The sequence below is a fragment of the Episyrphus balteatus genome, chromosome 1 (assembly GCF_945859705.1).
Source record: "Episyrphus balteatus chromosome 1, idEpiBalt1.1, whole genome shotgun sequence".
NCBI classification, from domain to species: Eukaryota; Metazoa; Arthropoda; class Insecta; order Diptera; family Syrphidae; genus Episyrphus; species Episyrphus balteatus.
Genome location: NC_079134.1, coordinates 123,647,770 through 123,673,524, shown reverse-complemented (window position 1 = coordinate 123,673,524; position 25,755 = coordinate 123,647,770). Strand labels below are relative to the sequence as shown.

The window sequence follows — 25,755 nt, the reverse complement described above, 5'->3', positions numbered from 1 at the left end:
TAACTGGCCTTATCTTTGCCAAACTACGGTTTATTCGAAAGATTGTTTTTACAACCAATCAAGAATTTATTACAGTTTTAAGTTTGTCTCAAAACTTTTTTTCTGCGGACAACCGTTTCTCCACAATTTTGCATCAAACACAATTTTCTTCGTTTTTTAAGTTGTTTTTTACACTTTCATATCATTTAAGTCAAAAAAAAACACGTTAATGAGTATTAATTTTGTGTGCTTTTTATTAGAGCCCAGTTTATTTTCATAAAAAAAAATAAGTTTTATTTCATAAAAAAGGCTACTGAAAGTAATTAAAAAAAATAAACGAACTGAGTGAATTAAAAAAAAAAATATTTTTAAATACAAAATTAATTTAAATGAATTAAAAACTTTTTCTGATCTATTGTGGTTAAGAAAAGAACAACTAGATAAAGCTCAGCAAAAGTTTTAATTCATTTAAATTAATTTTTTATTTAAAAGTATTTTTTTTTTTAATTCACTCAGTTCGTTTATATTTTTTAAATACTTTCAGTAGCCTTTTTTATGAAATAAAACTTATTTTTTTTATGAAAATAAACTGGGGTTTAATAAAAAGCACACAAAATTAATACTCATTAACGTGTTTTTTTGACTTAAATGATATGAAAGTGTAAAAAACAACTTAAAAAGCGAGGAAAATTGTGTTTGATGCAAAACTGTGGAGAAACGGTTGTCCGCAGAAAAAAAGTTTTGAGACGAACTAAAACTGTAATAAATTCTTGATTGGTTGTAAAAATAATCTTTCAAATCAAACGTAGTTTGGCAAAGATAAAGCGAGATAAGGGAAAAGAGAACAAAAATCATAAAAACCGTGGTAACTCGAAAACGGGACGAAAACGAGAAAATTACCTCTTAAGTTTTTCGACGTAAAATGACCTCATGAATCCATGGTTTTCGTTTGGGGCGGTGACTGTGGGACACCCTGTATAAGAGTTACTTACCGTTTTTGTACAACAGTTTTCATTAAAGTCGGTCGTGGCGATACGATATAAAAAGCAAGTACCGTTAATAACAGTCTACAAAATATTTTTGTTATTTCAAAATATACGACCTTATTTGCTACAGCACATGTATTTCTTTTTTTTTTATCAAAATCATTAGAGTCGTTTCTGAGAAAAAAAAAAATATTTTTTTTCATTTTTCCTTTCACAAGTGCAGTTAATTTTGACCCTAAAAAAGCTTCAATTTCTCTCTAAGCAGTTACCCAAAACCTTTAACAACGAAGTTCGAAGTAACTCCCTTCAGTCGTTTAGGCTGGAGCTCGAGTAGAGACAGATAGATAGACACCCACACAGAATTGAGAGACCAACTTATCATATCTAGTATATCACAAGTAAAAAATATAATATCTTCTTATTTATTTCTTAAAACTCTAAAACATTAAATAATCATGAACTAACATTTTCTTTCTTTTCTTTACAGGTAAGTCTTCTAAATTAATAAAACTTGTGAGTATAAATATCTACTTGGTTGACAATTTGCTCATCTAGCGACCTCTTAGTCGTCTTCTGACCCTAGCTAGTTATTTAAACGGTTTTTATGTATGTAAGTTCATTTATAACTTTTAAAATACTTATCATAATTTGACAAAAAAGGATATGGTTAAAAGCGTCTTGCTTGTATGTACTACATACCATGTAGGTTATAGCATAGGTCAGGGATGGCGAACAAATGGCACGCGTGCCATTGGTGGCACGCCATAAAATATTTCCGGCACGCCACCTATTAAGTAATCCAATTGCCATTTGAGCGACATTCAACGATTTTTCCAGTCAAATTTTTCTTGAGATTTTGTAAAACTGTAAAAATCTCTTCTTCTCAGAAGAAAATACTCACGTTCTGAACAACGGATTGAATTTACATGAAAAACCAGACGAAGTAAAATTAACTGAACAGTTTTTTATGGGCAGGTAATTAGGTTTTCACAAATTAAAGAATTATCGGAAATGCTAGGTCTACTATGGACCCTGATACGACATACTTTGATAAACTTAAAATGTCTAAATTTTACTGGTAGGAAATTGAAGAAATTGAAATGTAGCTGAACGAATTTGTCTGATATCGACTCAAAAATTAGTCGAAACGAGGAAAGAGTTGAAATCAATCAAACTAGATAGTAGAGTAACTAAAGCAAATTATTAGGGAACCCGGCCGAACAGCTCTGATTTTGACGATTTTTTTATTCAAACGTAGGTAATTAAAATTACTTTAAAGTCTATAGATTAAAAATTGCCGGTGTTGCCGTATTGTTTTTTAAAATTAAAATTAAATTTTTTTTAAAAAAACCATTTTTTTTGCTTAAATTTCATAAAACAAATGATAGCAAAAGATTCTCTAGATAATTTAAGGAAAATATATAAAAGGCAGTAAGGGACAATCTTAGATCGTTTAAGCGATAAATGCAATTTTCTAACATTCTGACCTCAAACACAAAAAAAATATTTTGAAAACAACGGCAACACCTACAATATTTTAAAATACATTTTTAAAAAGCCAGAAGCTCATTCTTATCTCTTAAATTTAAATCCACTAAATTTGATCAAGACTTTTTGAAAAAATGGTCCTCAAACTCAGAATTAAAAAAAAAAAATGTTATTAGAAAAATTTAAAATGACTTTTTTCCAAACTTTTTCTAATAAAATATGAATTTATTTAAAAAAAATTTTTGGCCATAAATATTATCAGTTGAATTTCGAAGCAAAAAAGGTAAAATATATCACACTTTTGAAAAAAAATTAAAAATTACTTCAATTTCAATGGTTTTTTTTTATTAAAACTGAATTTTTGCATTGAAATAATTAATTTTCTCAAAGACTGTGGTAAATAGGAACTTTAAATTTTTGCTATTTAACTTTCAACAGTAAGGGTTATTAAATGAATAAAAAATAATTTTATGTTTAGATGTTGAACTTTAAAAAAAAATAAGTTACATTTTTTTTCACAACTTTTATTAAAAAAAGTTCTTCGAAAATGAAATACTTTTTAATTTTTTTCATAAACCGTAACACATATTGACATTTCCTTTTATAATTTGAAATAATAATAAATGCGGCCAAAAAAATTTGAAATTAAATGCATTTTATATTACGACCAAGTTTAAAAAACGACATGTTAAAATTTTTTCAATAATTTTTTTTTTTCAAAAATCTGAGTTCAATTACCATTCTTTCAAAAGCCGTTCATTCAATTAACTTAATTTTAATTTTACATATATGACTAAGTTTCTAACTTTTAAAAAATGTTTATTTGAATATTGTAGGTGTTGCCGTTGTGTTCAAATATTTTTTTTTGTGTTTGAAGTCAATTAATAAGAAAATTGCATCTATCGCTTGAACTATGGAAGACTGTCCCTCACTCCCATATATTTTTTTTCCTTGAATTTCCTAGACAATCTTTTGGCATCAATTAATTTATGAAATTTAAGAAAAATTTTTGAAAAAAATTTGTTTTTGTTCACAAAAATCTTCAATTAAATTTAAAAAATCAAAACGGCAACACCGGCAATTTTTAATCTATAGACTTTAAAGTATTTTTAATTACCGACGTTTGAAAAAAAAGATCATCAAAATCTAAGCTGTTCGGCCGGGTTCCCTAATATTGCCAATTTTTGAGCTTTAGTTACTCCACTAAGAGAGGTTGAAGTTCAATACGATGAACAATTCCAAATAAATAGAAACATGAAATTGGAAAAGTCGGAGACCTTGACAATATTTTCACCTTCTTACGCCTGTGAGTCATAATTTGTCAAATGATTCCAACTTTATCTTTCAGTTCAGCCTGTATTTTGCTTAAAGTGACGAAACTTAGCCCTGATATAAACTACTTGGCATCGAGTTCACAACAAGTCCATACTAAAATATTTCTTTCACTTTTTATTTTTTGTTTCTTTGTTTTATTTTGTTGAGGTACATCTAAAAATTGAAAAGTGAAAAATTTCAAATTCATTTTTTTCAAACTCAGTTTTTCCGAACGTAAAATTTGAAACAATGATGGAGAAAGCTTATTTTTTGGTTCAAAAAACAATTTTTGTAGTTTTTTTTTTTTTCAAAAACAAATAGCGCTATAAAGAAATAATAATTTTGTAAATCTCCCACTTTTTGCAAAAAAAGGGCCATTTAGTTATACCTTTAATCTGAAATTTTGTTGTTTTTTTTTTTTGTATTAAAACTAACTACAATAATAACACTGGTCAACAAGGTTTTTGTTACAGACACCAAGATATACTTTTCTATAGGTTTTTTGGGTGCTGAGCTCGAATCCGAAGTCATAACAATTCTACCACATCACGTTTTTGAGATAATCCCGTTAGAAAATCGAAAATGCCGCTTTTTTACCAGTTTTCGAGATTATTTCTTAGCTTTTGGTTACTTGTTTTAAATACATTTGTAACGGTTTCTAATAGAACTAAATCTTGTCTTTCTAAATCCGTTTAAATCTTTTAAAAATCTCTTATCTTCTTTGAGAAATCTGAAATTGAAATCAACGTGTTTGATATATCTCATATTTATTTGCTTTAAATAGTAAATCTCGAAATGTTCTTTGCCAATCGCTTTCAAATTTTGACACAACGTTTCATTTACATTCCCGTAAGTTCTTATCTTGTTTTTAACAAGAAAAAAAATTATATTTTTCTCACTAGTAATTATTTAGTATAAGTATCTGACACGGTCACGCTTTGATGTATCTCACTGCGATTCACCACCTTCGCAAATATAAAAACTTGCAAGATTCTAAATGGAACGTTGTGTCAAAATTTGAAAGCGATTGGCAAAGAACTTTTCGAGATTCGCTATTAAAAGTAAATAAACATGAGATATACCAAACACGTTGATTTCAATTTCAGATTTCTCAAAGAAGATAAGAGATTTTTAAAAGATTTAAACGGATTTAGAAAGACAACATTTAATTCTATTAGAAACCGTTACAAATTTATTTAAAACAAATAACCAAAAGCTAAGAAATAATCTCGAAAACTGGTAAAAAGCGGCATTTTCGATTTTTTAACAGGATTATCTCAAAAACGTGATGTGATAGAATTTTTTTGACTTAGGATTTGAGCTCAGCACACCAAAATCCTATAGAAAAGTATACCTTGGTTTCTGTAACAAAAAAAAAGTTTAATTATGTTGACCAGTGTAATTAATCTGTTATTCTCAAATTAAAATGAATAGGTGTGTTTACAAATAAAACGCTGCGTAGTTTAAAATTAATTATTTGTGCTTCTAGTGGTCACAAAAAAAACTAAATCAAAACTTTATGGCACGCCGAAGGCACTTCAAATAAATATTTTTTTTTTTTTCTTTAATGGCACGAGGCTCTAAAAAGGTTCGCCATCCCTGGCATAGGTTATGTAACAATATCTAATATGGTGCCTTCTATAGAAAAAATAATGAACTTTCTACATTTTAGTCTAATTTCATTTATCTAAGTAGGTAGATTAAATTCAGGTTAGAACTCATTTTACTTAACCTTCCAACCATATTGGTTTTTCTCAAAATTTCTTGGAATTTTTATTTATTTTAAAAGCATCTTACTATACGTTATCCGCTTTTAGATAAATTAATTAAAACTTTTAACCTCTTAAATTTCGTGATATCTGCTTAGGTAAATATACTTTTACTTACCTTGCTCCATGAATTCTATAATGTACTCAGTCTAATGCTCTTTCGAGGAATCAAAATCAATTTTTATCCAGCAAAAAATAAAAAAATTACATTATGCAAAACCAAAGGATATGAATGAACTCATTGACAAATTTAATGGAATATGTCTGCCACAAGACACAAGAGAGATATCTCACAAAAATCCATGTCAAATACATGATGCGACTGTAAATTTAAATTAAAAAAATAAAAAAATAGAACATCTCATAAATATCAGGACTCGTGTCGCACGCCATAGGAATTTCAGAATTTTCAAAGTATTACACTTGGGAATTTTTTTTTGTTTCACAAAAAAAATAAATTCCACTCATTAACACCAATTTTTATTCAAAATGAAAATATTGACATTTTGTTTGTTATCCTTTTTCGCCTTAACACACAATTCACTTTACAGGGTCTCACAGGATATTAAAATATGTATATGGAATTCTTGAATCTACTGATGCTATGCATTCATTGTCCAATGGGATGTGAAATTAATATCATTTTTTTTATGTTCACACAGCTGCGACGACGGCAAAGACATCACGATATACGTTTTTATTTTTAGATGCACATGGTTAAATGAAATTTGTATTCATTATTGGCCGCTTGGATTGCCAAGTGTATCCTTGTTACGAAAAGAATGCATACATTTTACAAAATGCCACTGTTCTGGACTATATTTGCATATGAATTTAAATGAATGCGAATTCTACCAATAATGTTGGGAATTTTTATTCTTCAATATATTTTATCTTTTAAAAAATGAAATTCCTACAAAATTAAATCTGAAAAATGCTAATTGAGAGGGAGAAAAAAAAACTCAAAAATGTATTATATTAAAGTGATGATGAATACGCAAATTAAAGGGTCCATTGAAGGCGTCAATCATTCGGCTAGAAATATCCATTAGAATGTCATAATTTTCAGAATGCTTAAGAGTGTAATGTATTTTCATTGACCTTGTTTAAGTTAATGACAAAGAAAATCATTGTTGTTTCAACGAAAAGTGATGAGTAGATTTTGTTTTTTGTTCTTAATCAAGTGTGTCCTTGTTGATTTCACTACAAGCCACTAATTTGTATGTGACATTGACAAATATTTAAACTTTATTTTTTGTAGAGTATTGCAAAGAATTTTCCGTGTAATTAATTTTGTAAGCAAATTTTTCTTTTTGCTCCGTGGAAGAACGAAATTGATAATTAAATTATTGATTTAAAGTTAAAACTAAATAAAAAGGAAAAACATTGCACAAGCACATGCCAATAAGGCGTTATACCTATCTATAAAATCCTTACTGTAATATAAAGACTTAACCCTCTGTCGGCACACGGGTGCGAATTTGGCAGGACAAAAATAAAAAATTACGATTTTTCAAAAAAGTGGTCACAAAAAAATTTTTATAAGGGTGAAAATATTTTTTTCGGAATTGTGAATACAATATTCGAATTCCTCATTATATTCTACATCAATTTCATACTTGATTCTCTATAAAATATTTTGACCGAAAAAAGTTCTAGCGACAGGAAAAAGTATAAACCAAATTCGCACCCGTGTGCCTATCACGTAACAAAATAGAGGTGTGCCTAAAGAGGGTTAATGAAATTATTTTGTTTGTCCCACTAGATCTGAAAATGTATTCTACTGATTAACTTAATTGGTCTATCAGATAGATTTTTAACTTAAAAAAAAAATTTTCCTGCGTTCTTTTGGGAATATTTATCTACTGCTTAGTACTTAAGACTGGGTTCCCTTTTTCAGCGAAGTCAGACCTCATGTAAAAGCATTTGTGTGTATTCACCCAGAGAAAAAACGCATAGTAATTTTTAATCCGTTCTACATTGAATCAATGGTGAAAAATATATTCATTAATTTTCTAAAAAGTCGTCCTATGCTTAACTTACAGTTTGTCACATCAATTTTTATAAGTGAGATGGCACAGTGGTAAAGCACAAGCTTGTCAACCCAGGTATAGCAGGTTCGATCCCCAGCGGATGCCAGTTTTACTTTTTTTATTTTTTTAATGTGTGAACAACTTTGATTTAATGTGTGAACAACTTTGATTTAATGTGTGAACAACTTTGATTTAAAGTGTGCTACTTTGATTCAATCATTTTCCACTTTAGGCTAAAAATGTAGTGATTTTCTATTGATTCAAAGTGGTTTAGATTGATTTTACGTTGTTTTTTGGCTCAGTGTTAGTGAATGTGTTTTGCTCTCTCGCCATCGAATTCTCTGGTTTTTTCCTCTCCAGGAAGTTGGTTTTCATTTTCATTCATTGTCTTTATGAGATCGCCATCGCACTCACGCTTGCGGGGTGACATGCAAGTGGATGTAGGTATACATTGATCTTTATATAGATATGGTGTTTGTGGACGAAAACTGGTTTGAAATTCAATATTTTCATGAATTTTATTTGATTGATTAGCTAAGCACTATAATCTCAATTATTTCTATTTCGTTTCAATTTACTTCAGAAAACTAGATCAAAACATAAAAAGCTTCTTCTTTATTCAAAAACGAAGAAGACACTGAATTGAAAATCCATTGCAAAACTATTTCTATAAATACCATCAAGTGCATTCTAACCACAAATACACTTATATAACCCTTTACCCATTCCCCCGCGAAAATATAACTGTTATATCTAAAATGGCAAAAATTCTCTGTGGTAACCTACATAAAAAAACCGAATCCGCAACATATAAACAAAGACAACGAAAAACAAAAGGACATATATTTATATTATATAACACCGCACGCACGCGCGAGTGTAGTATAATAAACCATACAACCCAGAAATCAACCTAAATATGGAAATCAATCATTGTGCACAAGCACATGTCAAATGTCAATACACATTTTTACACACAAACAAATGCATACCACATATCTAATCCTTTACCTATATCCCCGCACGAGCGATGTGAATATTACACAATGCAAAGAATTTCGCTGACACAAAAAAAAACCCAAAAGTGTCAATTCGCAAGCGCGGGTGCGATATTATAAACACGAAATGAATTGTTAGGAAAAACCCAAGAGTCAACAAGAACAAAACAACCCTTTTTGAAAACCAAAGATAATGATCTTGCAAAAAATATCTACTATCTACCTAATCTCTGCAGCATCTTCATAATTTCATGAATGATTTCTGCCTACCTGAGTGAGGAAATAGGAAACAAAAAAAAAAAGTATTATGTAAACACAAAAAAACAATATATAACGAGAAAATGAGAGCGCAAGAGCAAGTTTTTTTTTTTCAATAAATAGAAAAGAACAGAAAAAAAGAGTTCATCAGCGCCAGCTTATGCGTGGCATTCTTTTGAACTAAATTTGCATGTGTGCGTGATCAATGGAATTTTCAAAGTAAAAAAAGCTAAAATAGACACTTTTTCAACAATTTGTATTAAAAATACTGTGAGCTAAAATATATATATTTTTTTTGAAACTGATTTGAAATATAATGAAAAAAAATAATAAAAATAAATTGTGGATGCTTTGACTGCACCTTCCTCAAAAACAGAATGCAAATATTGGTTTATTAAAATCAAATTTTTAGTGTGTAAATAAAAAAAATATTTTTTTTTGGCAAACGGGTTGCATGAACAACTTTATTAACTTCTCATTAAAAAATACAAAAACATTTTAAAAAATAATCACCCTTTGCCCCACGACTAAAATGCTAAAAAAGTGCATTTTGACACCTTTCCTTCAAATTAACCGTTCAAACTAACTTCAAACTAAATTTTAGAAATTTTATTGGATTCTCCTAATTTCACTTTATTGTTTTCTTTTTGTTTCATCTAAAAACACTTATAAACGGTAAAGTTATTCTAAGAAGAGTGAGTAAAAAAACATGAAATTACAACAAATTAACGAAGCTTTTTTTCTAATAAAAAAAAAAAAATCTGTTTCACGTATTGCCTGAAAACACATTTGATCATTATAAAACAAAAAAAAAAAAGAAATAAAAAGTTTATAAACAACGGTGCCCCAACCAAAATTCTGATTCAATCTAAATTTGCAGGAAAAAAATCATTTTCGACCTTTACAAAAATCGCACAAGAAATGTTTCTAAAATTTAAATGATGCAAAAATATTTGTACGTTTATTACCTTTTCACGTTTCGTACGTACGTTTCATAAGATTATCTTATAAACTGCAAAAGTTATACAACAATTAGTCAACCATCTTCCATTAAAATGCTATGGAAACCCCCCCTTAAGTCGATACATCGCCGATACATCGACGTTAAATCTGCAAAACATCGACATCGTTCATTTTGTTACTCGTTTTTCTTTTTTTGCATAATAACAGAACTTGAACTCTCAAACTCAATCTTTTTTGTCTAGTGTTCAAAGCTTCAAAGTTTTTTTTGCTGTTTTCATTCAAAAGACTGTTTCTGTGTGTTCAGAAATCAGAACGCGACCATTATTAACATGCTTGTGAGTTCCGTTCAGAGCTCTGAACGTTAAAAAAAATTGCATCCGTTTGTTTAGAATTGATGGTATTTATATATAAATAAAAACGAAAATCGTATTAAGAAAATATGTTTCATTTTGTTGATTAATTTGTCTGTTTTGTGGTACCTAAAAATTGAATTCAACTTAGGTTTTTATGTTTTAAACAGATAAGACATAAATATTTTGTTCTTTAGAAACAGTAGATCATATTTATGTCAAACAAAAAAACATCGGGAAAACATCGATGTATCGAAGATTGAACCGATGTTTTTTTAACATCGATGTTGTAAATTAAACATCGATGTTTTGCAACATCGATGTTTTTTTTAACGATGTTGCATCCCTATAATGTTCCTCGAAAAACATATTCAGCCCTATTGTGAGTTTCTTGTGAACAAGATTCAACCCGGAAAAATAAAGTTTCACTTTTTCTCTATTGTGCTTCCCGAAAACTCCTCTTATTTTGAAATTTTTTTCAGTTAAAATGCGAGGAAAGCAGCTCACTTAAACTTTAGTAAAAAACAAAAACTAGTTTAGTGGAAAATTTTAATTTCACTCCGATGCAACTTGCAATAGCTTTTTAAATTCCGGACGAGCAAAAATATTTCGGGCGAAAAATTGTCCACTTGAAACTCACAACAGAGTTTATAAATAATACAAAAAGAATGGTTAATTAATTTTTTGAAAAAAAAAAAAATTTAATAATGGTTAATTAATTTTTTGAAAAAAAAAAAATTTTTATAAATGATTTTAAAAACAGGTATGTATCTATAAAAGTTTAGTTTATACTTCTGGATAACGTAAGTTCCGGTCATTTCTGCATTTCCATTCTAATGGCAAAAGTCTCTCCCATATATCGAAGCGTTCCAAAAATAGTCTTTCTTTCATTTCTAGCTCTTCTCCGATTTCCAAAAAGTTTTCTTTTTTCAAATTCAATGGTTTCCAATTGACGCCTTTCAAGTATTCATCTTTGCGGTTGTTTGGATTTCTATAGAAAATTGGTATAGATAAATTTTAATTCTCAATAAAGTCAACTGGAAGACTTACCCAGTCTTGGCAAATTGTGAAACAATTCTTGTTAGTCTTTCAACTGTCTTATCTTCTGGATCATTTTTCGTATATATTGGAGAAATGTAAGAATTACGAAGTAAATACCATAAATCATCATGATGAACTGATCCTATTTGAATGAATAAAAAATTAGAATAGAAGATAGAGAAAAAAGAACAAGAGAACATACCATAAGCAGTATCTCCTGGATACAAGAAATCACTAAAACGTCCTTTGTATGAATATCGATAGTAATAAACTGGAACATATCTTGCTGCCAAGTGGGCGAATCTATGCACTGGGAAACCAACAATTGCATCACTGAAAAGCTTTAAAAAAAAAATCGTTCTTATGAATCCAGGCATAAAAGTATTTATAATTTAACTAACCTTTCCAAAAGGTTCAAATGGTATATCTTTACTCAAAGTCTGGTTTTGAAGATATTCACTTCTCAGAACTGTACTAATGTATTTAGATTTCGGAGTATTTCTTTCATATTTTAGAAATATTGGAGCCTGTGTTTCCCATTCTTCGTTGTACTTCTTGGTAAGATTCTCATCTTCTAGCATAACTGTAAAAAGAATATATTTTCGTCACTAGAATCTAAAAGATTCAATACTTACACTTAGCAATTCGAACAAATTCATCTTTTGTCATTCCAACTATTAGCGGAGTCCTTTGGAACCTTCCCTCCTGATAAGCTTCAGTTGGATTTTCAACTAAAAATCTTTCTTGACCGTGATTCTTTTCAATAACTTGCAACATGTAGTATCCAAGCTCATATAAATTGAGGAAAGTCTTTACAAATTCTTCAGCCGGTGTCTTAAATTTTTGGAAAAAGTCAATGTTTCTATTTTTTTGTTTAACAAAATTAAACTTACATTTCTCAAACATTTCATCATTTCATCCAAATTGCTCGTAGGACACTTTACCAATTCGGCTTGTTTCTTCGTCAAGTCTAATTGGTTATCAGGATATTTCTCCAGAGGAATTACTGATGCACTCATTGCGATACCTCGATGAAATAATCCCCTTGACATGGGCGATACCATATGAAAACCAACACTAACACTCCCCGCACTGTAACCCAGCAATGTTACCGAATTAGGGTTACCTCCAAAATTCCTTATATGATCTTTAACCCAACGTAAAGCAAGCACTTGATCTTTTAAACCAGCATTTCCTGGTGCATGTGATGTTCCTGTTGCCAAAAATCCCAATGCTCCAATTCGATAATTGATAGTAACCAAGACTATATCACGATCCATTAAAAACTCTGGACCAGCAAATGATTTACTCAAAGCGGAAAATACATAAAATGCACCTGGATGAATGTACACAACAACCGGCTTTAATACCTTTGAATTGAGATTTTTCGTATAGACATTTAAACGAAGACAATCTTCAGAGTTGTCGGTTGAATTGTATGGTTCTTGGGGACATTGTGGTCCATCTTGAGTGGCATCGAAGACTTTCGGTTTCCATGGGGCTTCTGGTTGTGGATTTTTGAATCGTAAGTCACCGACTGGAGATTTGGCATATCGGATGCCGCGAAATGCATTAAAATCTTCCCCCAAACGAGATTTTAAAACAACTCCTTGAATGTCACCCAAATTTGTTGAAACCTCTACTGCTGCGGTGGAAGAGGCAGCAATAAGTGCGACACTTGAAACGATCCAAAGAACTATCATTGCAATTAAACTGAACTGACTGAATTGAAGATGTTGATTTATTGAGCATTTATTCAGTTTTTTTTGCAAGTGAGCTTTAAATCGTTCATACGAAATTTTACTTGATCTACTTGATTTTTTTTGTATGCAATAAGGTGTGAATAGTTCAGGGTCGTGGCAAACAGGGTAAGGGTAAAAAAAAATAATTTTCTTTTCAAACCAAATTCATCGAAGCAGTATAAAGCAATTTTGGACTGGTAAATTGTTGGTTTTGATTGTTTTCAAGTTTTACTTGACTTGACTCCCAACCTCATGCAGTTTACTAGTCTTTCTTTGATGCAGAGTTGTGTATCATAAACAAAGCTTCTTTGATTTAAATAAAATATGGTGTGGTATGATAATGTACTGTGAACGTTAAAAACTTTAACCAAGAATTCCATAAAACCTAAGAAAACTAGGCCCTAAGATTGTTCCTTGTGGAACACCGGTTAAAATTTTTGGAAGCTTAGAAAATTGTTGTAAGAAAAAACATGCTAAAACATACGACTGTGTGTCAGTTGTTTTCCTGACGACCATTTCAACCTAAACTAACCATCTAAGTCCTAGTGCACGCATGCATTTTTTTAACGCACGACACAGTCATAATGATTCTTAAAGAAATCACACCGATTGCGGTGGCGCTGCGGCAATGTAATGAATAATGATAAATGTAACTGCTGGTGACGCAGCGCTGTTTTGAGAACCTGCGCTTTTTTCCCGCAAAAACGACGTACGATACCGCAGCGTCATCGCAAAAGTGTGTGCATAATCAATTTTACCTAGACCGAGTCTAAAAGGCGAACATTTTGGTTTGAGGTTCCGCAACGGTTGTTCGGTGTCAGCATTCGACGTTTCAAGAATTATTTTTGCCTTCTTTGGTTCCTTTTTTTTTTAAATTTTTTGCTATGGCAGATCAAAGCTGATTTATCGTTTGAAAACATCACATTTTGGTATTTTCTTTCGAGTGCTCATTTTTAGCTCGTTCGCGTATTCTTTTTCTTAACCTCTGCAATAACCATCCATCAGAGTCTTATTTTTACCAAGAACTTAGCTCGGCGAGAGCAATTCACAAGCTTTGATTCGATTTTGAAGACAGAGTTCGCTTGTTACCAATCAAAAATGTGACATCAGCTTTGCTACTGCAAATACCTCAGCCTGGAAGTCGCTGCTATAATTTAAAGCTGGTTAGTTCAAAAATTATGTTTGAGATTGAGTATAACTATTACTATTTATTATCCTTCCACAATTTAAACGTTACACAATTTGCGTAAGTAAGTTATAATTAAAGACTACGAAGAGTGAACGAATTGAAGGGAAGTTTCCACGTGGTATACAAAAATACTCGAAATTAAATAATTTTGATGTCATTTTGTATCTTATTCTTTGTTATTTTTCTTAAGTTCTTTAGCAGTTTTAAAAAGTAAAAAAGGTATAATTTTTTTTAAGTGAAATAATAATAACTCCCCCACCAAAAACTTATTTTAGTTACGAATCTGACTCGTTGCGTTAATTATGTATATTTCTTTTGAAAGTAAAATTCATTAAAATTTTTGTCATACACTGCTGATTCTTTCTTAGAAGTAAATCAATTAAATGTATCTTGGGAATTCCCTGAAAGATAAGCAGATTATTGTACGTACATATGTATCTCGCAAAAACAAATAAAACTTCACTTGAAAACAAAAATAAATAAAAATGCAACCTATTTTGCTGGCTGATGATTTTATTTTTGGATGGAAATGAAATATCTGAAATATTTAGCAAAAAATGCTTGTAAAGAACCTTTAGTTCACCCAGATGGAAGACTGTTGCCATTAATTAAATAGTGTAAACAAAATATGTTGTTTTGGGTTACTTTGAGTAGCTGACATAAAAATATTGACACAAGGAAGTATTTAATACATGTTCTTGTGACGCTTAATGTGAAACTGCGTGCCTGTACCTATAAGATATTGGGAAGCAGATGAGTATTGAAATTGTGTCATAATATAAAGGGAAAGTATAGCGAAAAAAGAGTAATTTTAGAGTGATTTTGTTCACTAGAAGTTGAACATAACTTGAGGATTTTTATCTTCAACTTCTGAATTTGGTTTTGTTCACTCACGTTTACAACTTTCGATTTTCAACTCGAGAGTTGATGAACTTTCGGTTTTCTCAACTTTCGAAAAAAGTAGAAGTTTGTCGACCAAACTCGAGATTTTACTTCAAAATAATTTTTTTTAATTCTCCTGTCAACATTTTTTTAAAGCTACATAATGTATTTTGAAAACAAAATTAATGTTCCAAAGCCACGAAATTTCGGAAAACAAGCCTTTTCTTTCAAGAGGAATCCATGCAAAATGTTGCCCCGCTAAACTAAAAACTAAAACAATTTTAAAATTGCATTATATTTTCTTTAAATACAAAAATTTAATTAATATTCAATATTCGAAGTCTCTTATTACTTTTAAATTGAAATATTTTTCATATATATCATCAATTTCAGGAGATATTTTCTTTCTACTTGGCATGTGTGCAAATTTGCCACACACGTAGCAAAAAGTATTAGAACGACTCGTACAATTTCTCATAAAAAAAATAGCTTTGAAATAAATTAAACACAATTTGAACTACAAGTTTAGTTTTCGTTTGACATTGGATGTAAACAACGAATAAACATAGTGTTTGGAAGATATCGATAGTTTCCACTATCGATAGTTTTAAGAAAAGAATATCAATAATATCGGTAGCCTTGTGGTAAAATAATTTGTAAGTATTGAAACTATCGATAGTTTTGTGAAGTATCGATATACTCGATATTTTTTTGTTATCGATGCTATCGATAGACTGTCGAAGTTTAACCAACACTAAATTAACAGTTAAATTAAATTTTAATGTGTATTTGTGCAAAAGAGAACAAAAACAGCGAAAAAACGATAAACAATGTAAAAAATTTCGATTTTTTTTATTTTTTTTCAAAAAAAAAAAATCACTAAACTTTCAAATAAATTGTTCAAAATTGTTTATAATGTCTTTCTACTGGTAGCAAATAATGTTTGAGCAGAATAATTAGCAATATAAATATTGTTTTTGGTTGAAAAATGACTAAAAACAGTGGGAAACTCTCAAAATAATTGAAAAAACTTTCAAAAAAAATTTTGTTCGAAGTCGTACCGATAAATCGAAAAACTAATGACGCCAATCGATTTCTCGGGTCCGAAATAGGGTGAAACAGTTATTCGCGCGCGTCAAGAATTTCGACTTGCACAGTGCTATCAGCCGATAGTTGATGTACGTATGTATAACACATTCATTTCCGTTTTCTGGAGAACGGAAATAAGGTTCATTGTCTGTCCTTATTCTTTCCATATTTTGATATTGTGTTTTTTTAATGAAGCTCGTTGCATACCTTCCCTGAAACAATTCTACAGTAATGCTTGCACTTTAAAGAATGCTTTTTAAATTTCTTTTAAGCTAAATTTCGGTGGTAGTGTTAAGTGCAGAAATACTTTTTTAATCGCACTTTATTTTCGTTCCAATATTGAGAACTTAAAATTCAAAGTGCATCGAGTATCAAGGCAAGGGTTTCCAAAAACTACTTTTTTTAAAAGTGAGGGATTAATTCTCAAATCCACACTTTTATTTCCATTCCTCCATTAAAAAAAATCGTATTGAATGACATTTTGACATAATTAAATAACTCAAAAATGAGTAAGTGAATTAAAATGCTAATTGAAATTATCCTATCTGCTACCATGAAATTATATTTCTTCATCCTTCCATTAAAAACCAAAGTTGAAAATATAATTTTAAAGCAATTAACTTCAAAATAACTGAGATTGATGTTGAAATATATTCAAAAATATAATTTTCAAAACTGCATTATACACACAAATATCTACTGTTTTGTATCCTGCATATTAACATACACATATTCAAGATATAAAACAGAGAAACGATATAAATCAGTATATTGCTAATAACCTACTATGGGGCATCGAAGGACAGTGAGTGATAGTAATTTGCTACCATTTTGCATATACCAGAGCTCATAGTCATAGTATATGTATGCCTTAGTGCATAAAGTGATGAATAAATAATCCAATAATCGCATAGTATCCTCTCTTGGATATTGAAAACTGAGTCAACACAACGATAGTGGGTTGCGTGCAAATTGAAAATGGACTTTAATGGTTAAACTACATGTACGAGTACGTATAGATAGAGTAAATAGATTTTTTTTATATGATACTGTTTGTAAGCTTAAAAAATTATATTAATGTTTGAAACGAGACCTATTATAGCAAGGATATAGTCAATATCGATAGATCAGGACAGTAATGTAAATTTAATTGTAACTATTAAAAAAAAAAAATGAGTCTTTGTAGTTTGTATGCATTTAAGGACAAAGAAAAAAAAATGACAAGCGAACTCAAACTCCGATATTCTCGAAAACAATGGAGATTTGAACATTTTCATTTCACATTAGGAATGAATGTACCTACAAACAAATGCATATTAAACAATAATTTGTATGTAAAGAAAACCTGTCACTTGCTCTAGGTTTGGTTTTAAGTCTTTCAAAAAAGCTTCTTTCAATACATGGGTATTTACATTGAATTTACTTTTGAAAACAAAAACCGTTAGTTTGGGCGAGTGTCAAAATTTTTGTAATCGAACATGATCAACATAGTGAACACTTTCAAACTCATTTTTGTAGTTTTTTCGGGCTGGAAAATTGAAACAAATGATTCAGAACGCTAAGTTTTTGGTTTAAAAAACAATATGTATACTCTTTTTCACAAAAAAATTGCGCTAGCCAGAAAAAAATATTTTCACTTTTGTACTTTTTCCAAAATGTGGTGGTGTATGTAGTTAAGCCTTTAGAAATAAAGTGAAATATCATACGACTGACTGACAAGCAGCGAATTTTAACGACGCACAGTGCGGTTTTTTGGTCTAAAATCTGGCCAAAAATATTTGGGCACCTTTTCCACATCAAAAAGGTACCAAATGACAAAAAAGTTATTCGAAATTAAAAATTTTCATTTTCTTGGTACAGTAAAAGATACTTAAGTGCTTACCCACTTACCTCATGATTAGCCGGGAGAGAAAAAAGAAATATTAAAAATCATAAAGTTATTAATTTATTCTTATTTTATTTTTTCACTCAAGTTGTTTCATTAAATAGTTTTTGAGAAATTAAGTTTTAAAGATGAAATTAAGAAAAAAAATGTTTTCGTTATTTAATTGATTTTTTATTAAATTTTATACCATTTAATGACCTGGTAGTTTTTAGTAAAATACTAAAGACTTCATTCTAATAAATTATAAAGTTCCTAAGGATAAAAAAAACATACTTTTTTTCCCGGGAAAGCCAGTTTGGTTTTTTTTTTTTTATTTGCATTCAAATTTTTTTATATCTCAAGAATATTGTGTTCAAATTGTAGGTCTATTGGAGCCAAATTGACCAAGTTATGAGTATTTTAATACTTCGCTTACGAACGATTTAGTGCAGAGTTCAAAACTTTAAATCATTCTCCCCACAAACAATGTTTTCAAAGCCGCAGCCCCTCATAACTTAAAAACTACTGCACCGATTCTTTTGAAATTTGGAACATTATTTCTTTAAATATTTTTAAAGCTATCCCTGGAGAATTTTTTTCAGTAACATAATATTTATAAAAATCTATAAGTAAGGGTCGCTATTGAGGAGTTTTTTTTTTCAAGGGGTATTTATTTTCGGTGTTGCAGACTTGGGCAATAGGGTGTGTCACTTTTGTATGGCCGAAAAAAAGTACACTAATTTTGCAATGTAATAGTAGTCAAAAGTTTTATTAGGGTCTAAGGTTTCATAATTATGTAAAAAAATATTATTATATCGTTTGTCTTTGGCTCGCTCAAAACGGTTGAAGTTGTGAAGAAAAAAACGATTTTATATGATAAAATGATTTATTTTCTTTCGCTTATTTTTTTGCAGATTCTTTACTAAGTGTTCAATTCCAACAAATATAAGCTTAAAAGTTTTCTCTTGGAATAATCTTTCACGTGAAAGCCTAAAAATATTTAATATATTTGTTTTTGTATCCAAACATATATTTCAAAAATCTCTAAAAAAAAAAAAAAACAACGAAAAATTTTTTAAGCGTGTATACATCAACCCCTCCGTATGAAAAAATAGAAACGCATTATAGGTTACAATTAAATTTTTTTTAGAACCATTCATACCTTGATTGTCGATGTCCATATCAAAATTTTCCACCAAAATCACTTTTAAGTTAAAAAAAAAAAAACATTTAGAAAATTCACTTTTTTTTTATCGAAAAAAGTCGTGTTTACCCAGCAAATAGTCGTTTTTTTATTTGTGAATTGTGAGGTGATGCTTTTCATGGGATGGGAAGGATGCAGCAAACAATAAAATTCGCATTTCCAGCCAGAAATAGACAAGAGTTTAACTCAAGTTCTTTCTGTTATTATTAATATATTTTAACAACTCTTCTAATTTGATTTGCTTTAAGTATGAACCAGTTCTGGGGGGGCACGTGCCCCCTTGCCCCCCCCCCCTGGATCCGCCGTTGCCTAACACCCTCAAAATTTTGAGTAAATTGCATAAATGCCATACAAATTGCATTAAAATGGAGGATTTTTGCAACTTACTCAAAATTTTGAGATTATTTGGGCAAAACTGACTTCAGATTTGGATGTAGCTTAAAACGGTCTCCGAATTTAAAAACAACGTGCAAGAAATGCTCAACTTTCCAAAAAACCTAATCCAATTTGGTGTTTGGAAATAAATAAATATTAGGGTGGGTCAAAAAAAAATCGAAATTCTTTTTTTTTTGATTTGGTACTCCGAAAAATCGATTGCTAGACACCTCTAGAATATACACACCAAATATGAGCTCTTTATATTAATGGGAAGGTCCTCCGCTTTGCAATTTTCCATTTTTACATCAGGCTTCTACTTAACAAAAATAATTTTTTTATTAATTGACTTATTATATTCTAGAGGTGTCTAGCAATCGATTTTTCGGAGTACCAAATCAAAAAAAAAAATCGATATTTTTGAGCCACCCTAATAAATATATTTTAATAAAGAACAAAAACCTCTGAAATTGACCGAAGAATGACTTAGTAAAAAATTGTTGAAGCCTGAAAACATTGAAAAAAAAAATGTGTTTTTGACAATAAATTCAAATTTTGAGGGTCTATGAAAAATTTCAAGTGCCATAATATGATGTACTCATTCATACCTACTCCTACATTCCTCTGGTTGGTCACTTCAAAAGTATTTAATATGTTTTTTTTATTTTGTAACATGGAGACAGACATCAAAAGAGACTATTTTGTATCTTTCAAATAAACTCATTTGATCAAAAACGATGTATTACCTAGAGTCTAGACGAAGCAAGCAGTAGACTGCGTATATTTTTTTTTTTTTCATTTAAACGAAAAATGGTCAGCAATTTGACTACGTATTGGAAACTTCTTGGCTGGATCCTAAAAAGCAATCCACTTCTAGGTCCCACGAACTTAGAGTTCAAGTTTCTTAAATTTTTTAAACTTTTTATACACAAATTTGGTAAACATTTTTCAAAGGAAAAAAAAATTTCTTAAATGTATTTGAGTTCCCATGACATTTGCTACGACATTTTGTACAGATTATTTATGAAAACCAAAAATCCAAAATTTCTAGTTAATTTATTTTCCCGTTTAAGGAAATTTGATTTTCAAAAAAAACATTAAATTTTTTTATTACGGTTTGCAAAGATCAATTTATTGACAATTGAAAAAATTTGTCAATCAATTGACAAATTGGTATTATGAACGCGAGTTGACAAATTTTTGATCCATTGTGAACAAAGATCAAAAATTTATTGTGAATGGTGCAAATCGACTTTTGATTTTGACGCTTAATGTTTCAATTTTATGAATTAAAATCATTTTCGTTTTTCTATCACACGTGCGTCGCCGTCGTTGTTATTTTATTTAGCTTATTATATTGAAAAATGTGGATATTGAATACAAAATAAATGATGCCATTTATTTTAAGTCTTTTCTCAACGTAGGAGAAAGATTGTAAGTGACAAAAACACCTTGCCAGAAGGAATATTGAGACAGCTGCAAATTTTAATACGCTCGCAATGGTGTTTTTTTTAATGGTTTTAACTTTTCATAAAGAGATATGTATCTAAAAATACATTAAGGAAGGCTTCCTTCGATAGTCTGAAGTTTTTGATAAATCTAAAAAGTAAACCAAAATTTAATTAAAGTAATGAAATAAAAAAAAATTATTCATGGGCCTATTCACAATAGTTCTTAAATCTGAACTTTTATCAAAAAAAATTGATAGTTAAAAACCATAATACCGATTTATCAATTTTGTTGATAGTAGTCAAATATCGTATTGAAATTTGACAACCGTAATAAGGCTGTAAGATAAATTTGATAGTTCTATTGGAAACTGACTTTCCCAAAAAAAAAAATGCTATTTAAAACAAGTTGTTTTTTTTTTCAACAAACAATAAAATGTAAATAGAGTTACACAGAAGATAACGTCTATTAATATTCAACTACACTCGAATTACAATAAACGTAAATAAATGAATGTCAAACTGTATTTTATTGGCACTTGTGACTGACTTTCTAATTAAAGCTGCTTTAATTTGAATTCATGATCAAAATTAATACATTTGGACGCGCATCAATTCACAAGGATTAATTTTTGGAAAATATGTAGGTACCTATCTTACACCACCAAAGGGCTCATTCCTATTCATGATGGTTTTCGGTTTTCTCTCCTGGCATCCGTTCCTGCCACTGCCACTTCATTTCATTATTATTTCCGTTCTGTTGCTAGTGAGATAAATATTGATTTTTGAATCTTCATTTTCCCCAACAGTGTTTTACCATATCAAAGCTGGGATTTTGCGTTTGTATGCTATGAGATCATGTTTTTTGGTACAAGGTACATTGTACAATGTATCCATAAACAAACGAATCCATGGTGATGGTATCAAACAATACATTCTTATCAGAGGGGCATGAACAAAAAAAAAACAAAATTCCCTAAAACCCATTTGAATGACTGCTTAAAATTAGTAATTCTTCTTTGAGCATCTGAATTAAGCTTATCAACACACAATATTATAATAACGTGCTTGGCCTTCCCCAAGGAAGCAAATCAAACATCAAACAGTTGGGGGTTTATGTTGAATTAACCTCCCTATCTCTTTCTCTCTGCCCACAGTTTGTGGTTTTGGAGATTTTTTTCCTGCCTACAGTAAAAAATAAGAACAACAATGGCAAAAGGAAACACCAGAATAAAAGATAACAATTCGAAATCACCAGGACCTCTAGCTAACTTGATTTCGGTAGAATGAATCACAACAAAAACATTACTGTTAAAAAAAGAGCCAAGTTCTCTTATATTGAAATTATGCTGGCACAAAAAGTACTGAGATGTAAAAGTGTACCAAGTTCTAAAGTTTGGGTTCAAATTCGTATCAATAAAATTTTGATTGTTCTCTTGACAATTTTTCTTAATTATCGATTTTTAAAGTTATTTCAAAAATTGCCAAGTAAACAATCAAAATTTTATTGATACGAATTTGAACCCAAACTTTAGAACTTGGTACACTTTTACATCTCAGTACTTTTTGTGCCAGCATAATTTCAATATAAGAGAACTTGGCTCTTTTTTTAACAGTAATGTTTTTGTTGTGATTTCACTACTTTTTGCAAGGTATGGCTGTAGAATATAAAATCTCTATATTTGATGAAAATTCAGTGAAAATGGGTGGTTGCCACGCCCCCTGCCTGAAATTCTCAAACTTTAAATTTTTTCCTTTGTGTAAACTACCAGCTCCACCATTCTACCAAATTTCAAGATTCTACGACAATCAGAAGTGCTCTATAATATTTGATGAAAATTCAGCGGGAATGCCGGTTGCCACGCCCCCTGGCTGAAATTCTCAAATTTAAAATTTTTTCCTTTGTATAAACTACCAGCTCTACCATTCTACCAAATTCCAAGATTCTACGACAATCAGAAGTGCTCTATAATAATTTATGAAAACTCAGCGGAAATGGGCAGTTGCCACGCCCCCTGGCTGAAATTCTCAAATTTTAAATTTGTTCCTTTGTATAAACTACCAGCTCTACTATTCTACCAAATTTCAAGATTCTACGATAATCAGAAGTGCTCTATAATATATGATGAAAATTCAGCGGAAATGGGCGGATGCCACGCCCCCTGAATTGAAAATCTCAAATTTTCGATTTTTTCCTTTGTATACACCACAAGTCCTATCACCGTGTAAAATTTCAAGTTTCTACGATATCGGGAAGTTCTCCATAATTTTGATGATCTGTCAGTGAGTCAGTGAGTCAGTGAGTCAGTTACGGTTTTTGCGATTTTTGAAGCCCTATATCTCAGAAACTACTCATCGTAGGAGGCTGAAATTTTGTGAGGAGTTTGGTTTTTACGAGCTCAACAAATGTAGTGAGTTTGAAATTTCTAGCATCTTTGGTGTGGAAGTTAGAGGGGGGTCGAAAATGGCCTGAGTTGTTTCCTGTAAATAAGGGTGTAGTGCCAAAGTTGCTAGAGAACTTGGCTGGGCACTACCGTGCCCCTTGATCTTTTAATGAAATCGTCTGTCGAGTATAGACGATGGGGAAGGAAGAGATGGAACGTGATTTAGAAAAAAAAAAAAACTAATAAACGATTCTATACTCGGAAAACATTATTGAAAAAAAAAAAGAGGCCAATAAATTATTGTGTAAGCCAAGAAAAAGGGTTTCATTAAATGCCTTCGGGTGAGGTTGAAAATTGTATTAATAAGAAAAGAAACAGATTCTTTTCGAACAAGCTGGTTCAATTAATTTATATTAAATATGATTTTATTGTATTTTTTATTCAATATCAACCTTTAAGTCGGCCTTAATAATGTAGGTTGATATTAAGAACCAAATAAGGTACGAAGCTCAGTGTATGTTATTTTAAACAACTTAATATGTGAAGTCACCAATTTCTGACCAGTTATCATTTACTCAGTAATCACATATGTACCTTAGGGTGCGCCTTATTTTAAAACTTTTGAAATTACATTCTCCCAACCCGTCAAATGGTTCCATCCCATGAAAAAAAAAAAATTGTCAAACAAAAATTTTCAAATCCGATAAATTTAAGAGTCGCACCGGGCTTTGAAAATTGGCCTGGCCCAAATAACAAAAACTATTCTAGTTTCAATCTTCACCTGAAAAATCAGTTTCTTTTAAAATTTCTAGTTCCCTGAAATTTTCTCCCTGAAAAATATCTGTGCTCATATAAAACTGTGAACTGACTCAATCTAGTTTAAGTTCTGATTTAGAAAAGATTTTAAAATCAGCAAACGTAACAAGAAGAAAACCCGAAATTTGGTTGATAGGTCAAGTATCATTTTTACAATTATTTTAAGCGAAAAAATGTTACCTTCTAGGAATCTTTGGCATTATTCTTTCATTACAAACAAAAAATATTAAAAAAGCTTTTCTTTGTTTTAACTAAGGGAGAGAAGTCAAATGTTATATCGGAAAAAGTTTTATTCTTGAAAGCTTTAAAAATAAGAAAATATGATTGTCATTATCAAATGCTTGCTTTTTTTTTTTGTTTAAAAAATTGCGTTTTCATTGCCTCAAAAACCTTACAGCTAGAGTCCAAAGAGAGCCAATGTGCACCCCAGATATATAGTACCTACGAAAAATTCGCAGTTCACTTTTCAAGAGTTATCCCGGTTATTTTAATACTGTGTCACTTTATTGTATCCTCCAACAACTCTGAATGTAAAAAATAATAGAAGAAAACCTAATATTTCATAATTAAATTTTACCAACAAGAAACAAAAAAATAATGGGCTTTCTCTAATAAAAAGTAGTTTTGGTTAATTTTTTCAATTCCTCTAAAACGACAAAACATTTTCGCATCCGGTTTTTTCTTTTTGAATTAAAATTAATAAAAGTATTGAATCTTGAAAATAAAATCAGTACTTAATTACATACTATTTTAAGAAAAATGAGTTTGTAATTTTTGTTTGAAATATTTTTTCAAAATTTTGAGTTTCAAAATAAATTTTTCAAAAACTATTTTTTGAAAGAGCTTTATTTAAAAACATAATAAAAGAAAAAGTTATTGGCTTTCCAAAAAGTATGGGACGTTATTGTAGATATAACCGCTGGTTTTTAATAATTTTTTTCCAATGTAAGTCAAATTCCTAGAAAATTTTCCCTGCAGGCTAAACAGAGGGGAATAAAGCACCCCCGCCCCTCCAATACGATGGTCTTATCTCAACCAAATCTACACGCTATGGCTTTCTGTTTAAATGTTTAAACAAAACATAATTCATGGTTTTTAAATTAATTCCACAAATTCACTATGCTATGAAGCATTCTGAATATTTAAATGCGACCTCTAAATATTATTCAATTTTTATAAAATTTTCAGACAATTTTTTTTTTTCATGACAAAGTACAAAATGGCGGGTTGGGACGATCAAAATTAACAAAATTTTTTTTTAACCAATATAAGGAGCACCTTTATTTTACCCCAGCATCAATATCTTTGCATGTTTGTACCGTGAGTTTTAAAGCCTTTAGCTATTTAAAGTTTAATAAAACCTTAAACCCAGGGTAGCCTTTTATTTGGCGGTAGCTAATCCTCTTCTTTTTCATAAATATCATAATCTCGAGTGGAATCACAACCAAATTAACAATTTTGCCTCTATAAAGTTTTACCGAATCTATAAAGCACCTATAAAGCTTTATAAAAGCAAAATTGTTTGGTTTGAATTCTACCTATTTACTGCCTTACCCTAAGGGTCCACATGGGGGTCTCGGTTG

General features: G+C 30.2%; 2 protein-coding genes across 4 annotated transcripts in view; one reads left to right on the top strand and one right to left on the bottom strand.

Annotated features, from left to right (window-relative positions):
- LOC129907457 (UDP-N-acetylglucosamine--peptide N-acetylglucosaminyltransferase 110 kDa subunit) overlaps positions 1-25,755 on the top strand; it is a 150,243-nt gene that overhangs the window by 103,188 nt on the left and 21,300 nt on the right. The window lies entirely within an intron of this gene.
- LOC129907458 (carboxylic ester hydrolase-like) lies at positions 10,915-12,917 on the bottom strand. Its single transcript, XM_055983697.1, has 6 exons — positions 12,073-12,917; positions 11,815-12,013; positions 11,581-11,762; positions 11,382-11,520; positions 11,189-11,321; positions 10,915-11,129 (listed from the first exon to the last, which is right to left on the bottom strand). The coding sequence occupies exons 1-6, from the start codon at positions 12,880-12,882 to the stop codon at positions 10,925-10,927; spliced, it is 1,668 nt and encodes a 555-aa protein (XP_055839672.1). The 5' UTR covers positions 12,883-12,917; the 3' UTR covers positions 10,915-10,924.

Coding starts and splice junctions, on each gene's coding strand:
- LOC129907458 (XM_055983697.1), bottom strand. CDS start 12,882: ATGATAGTTCTTTGGATCGTTTCAAGTGTCGCACTTATTGCTGCCTCT. Junction 11,763..11,814: donor ATTTGTTCGAATTGCTAAGT/GTAAGTATTGAA, acceptor TTCTTTTTACAG/TTATGCTAGAAGATGAGAAT. Junction 11,322..11,381: donor TCCAGGAGATACTGCTTATG/GTATGTTCTCTT, acceptor TCATTCAAATAG/GATCAGTTCATCATGATGAT.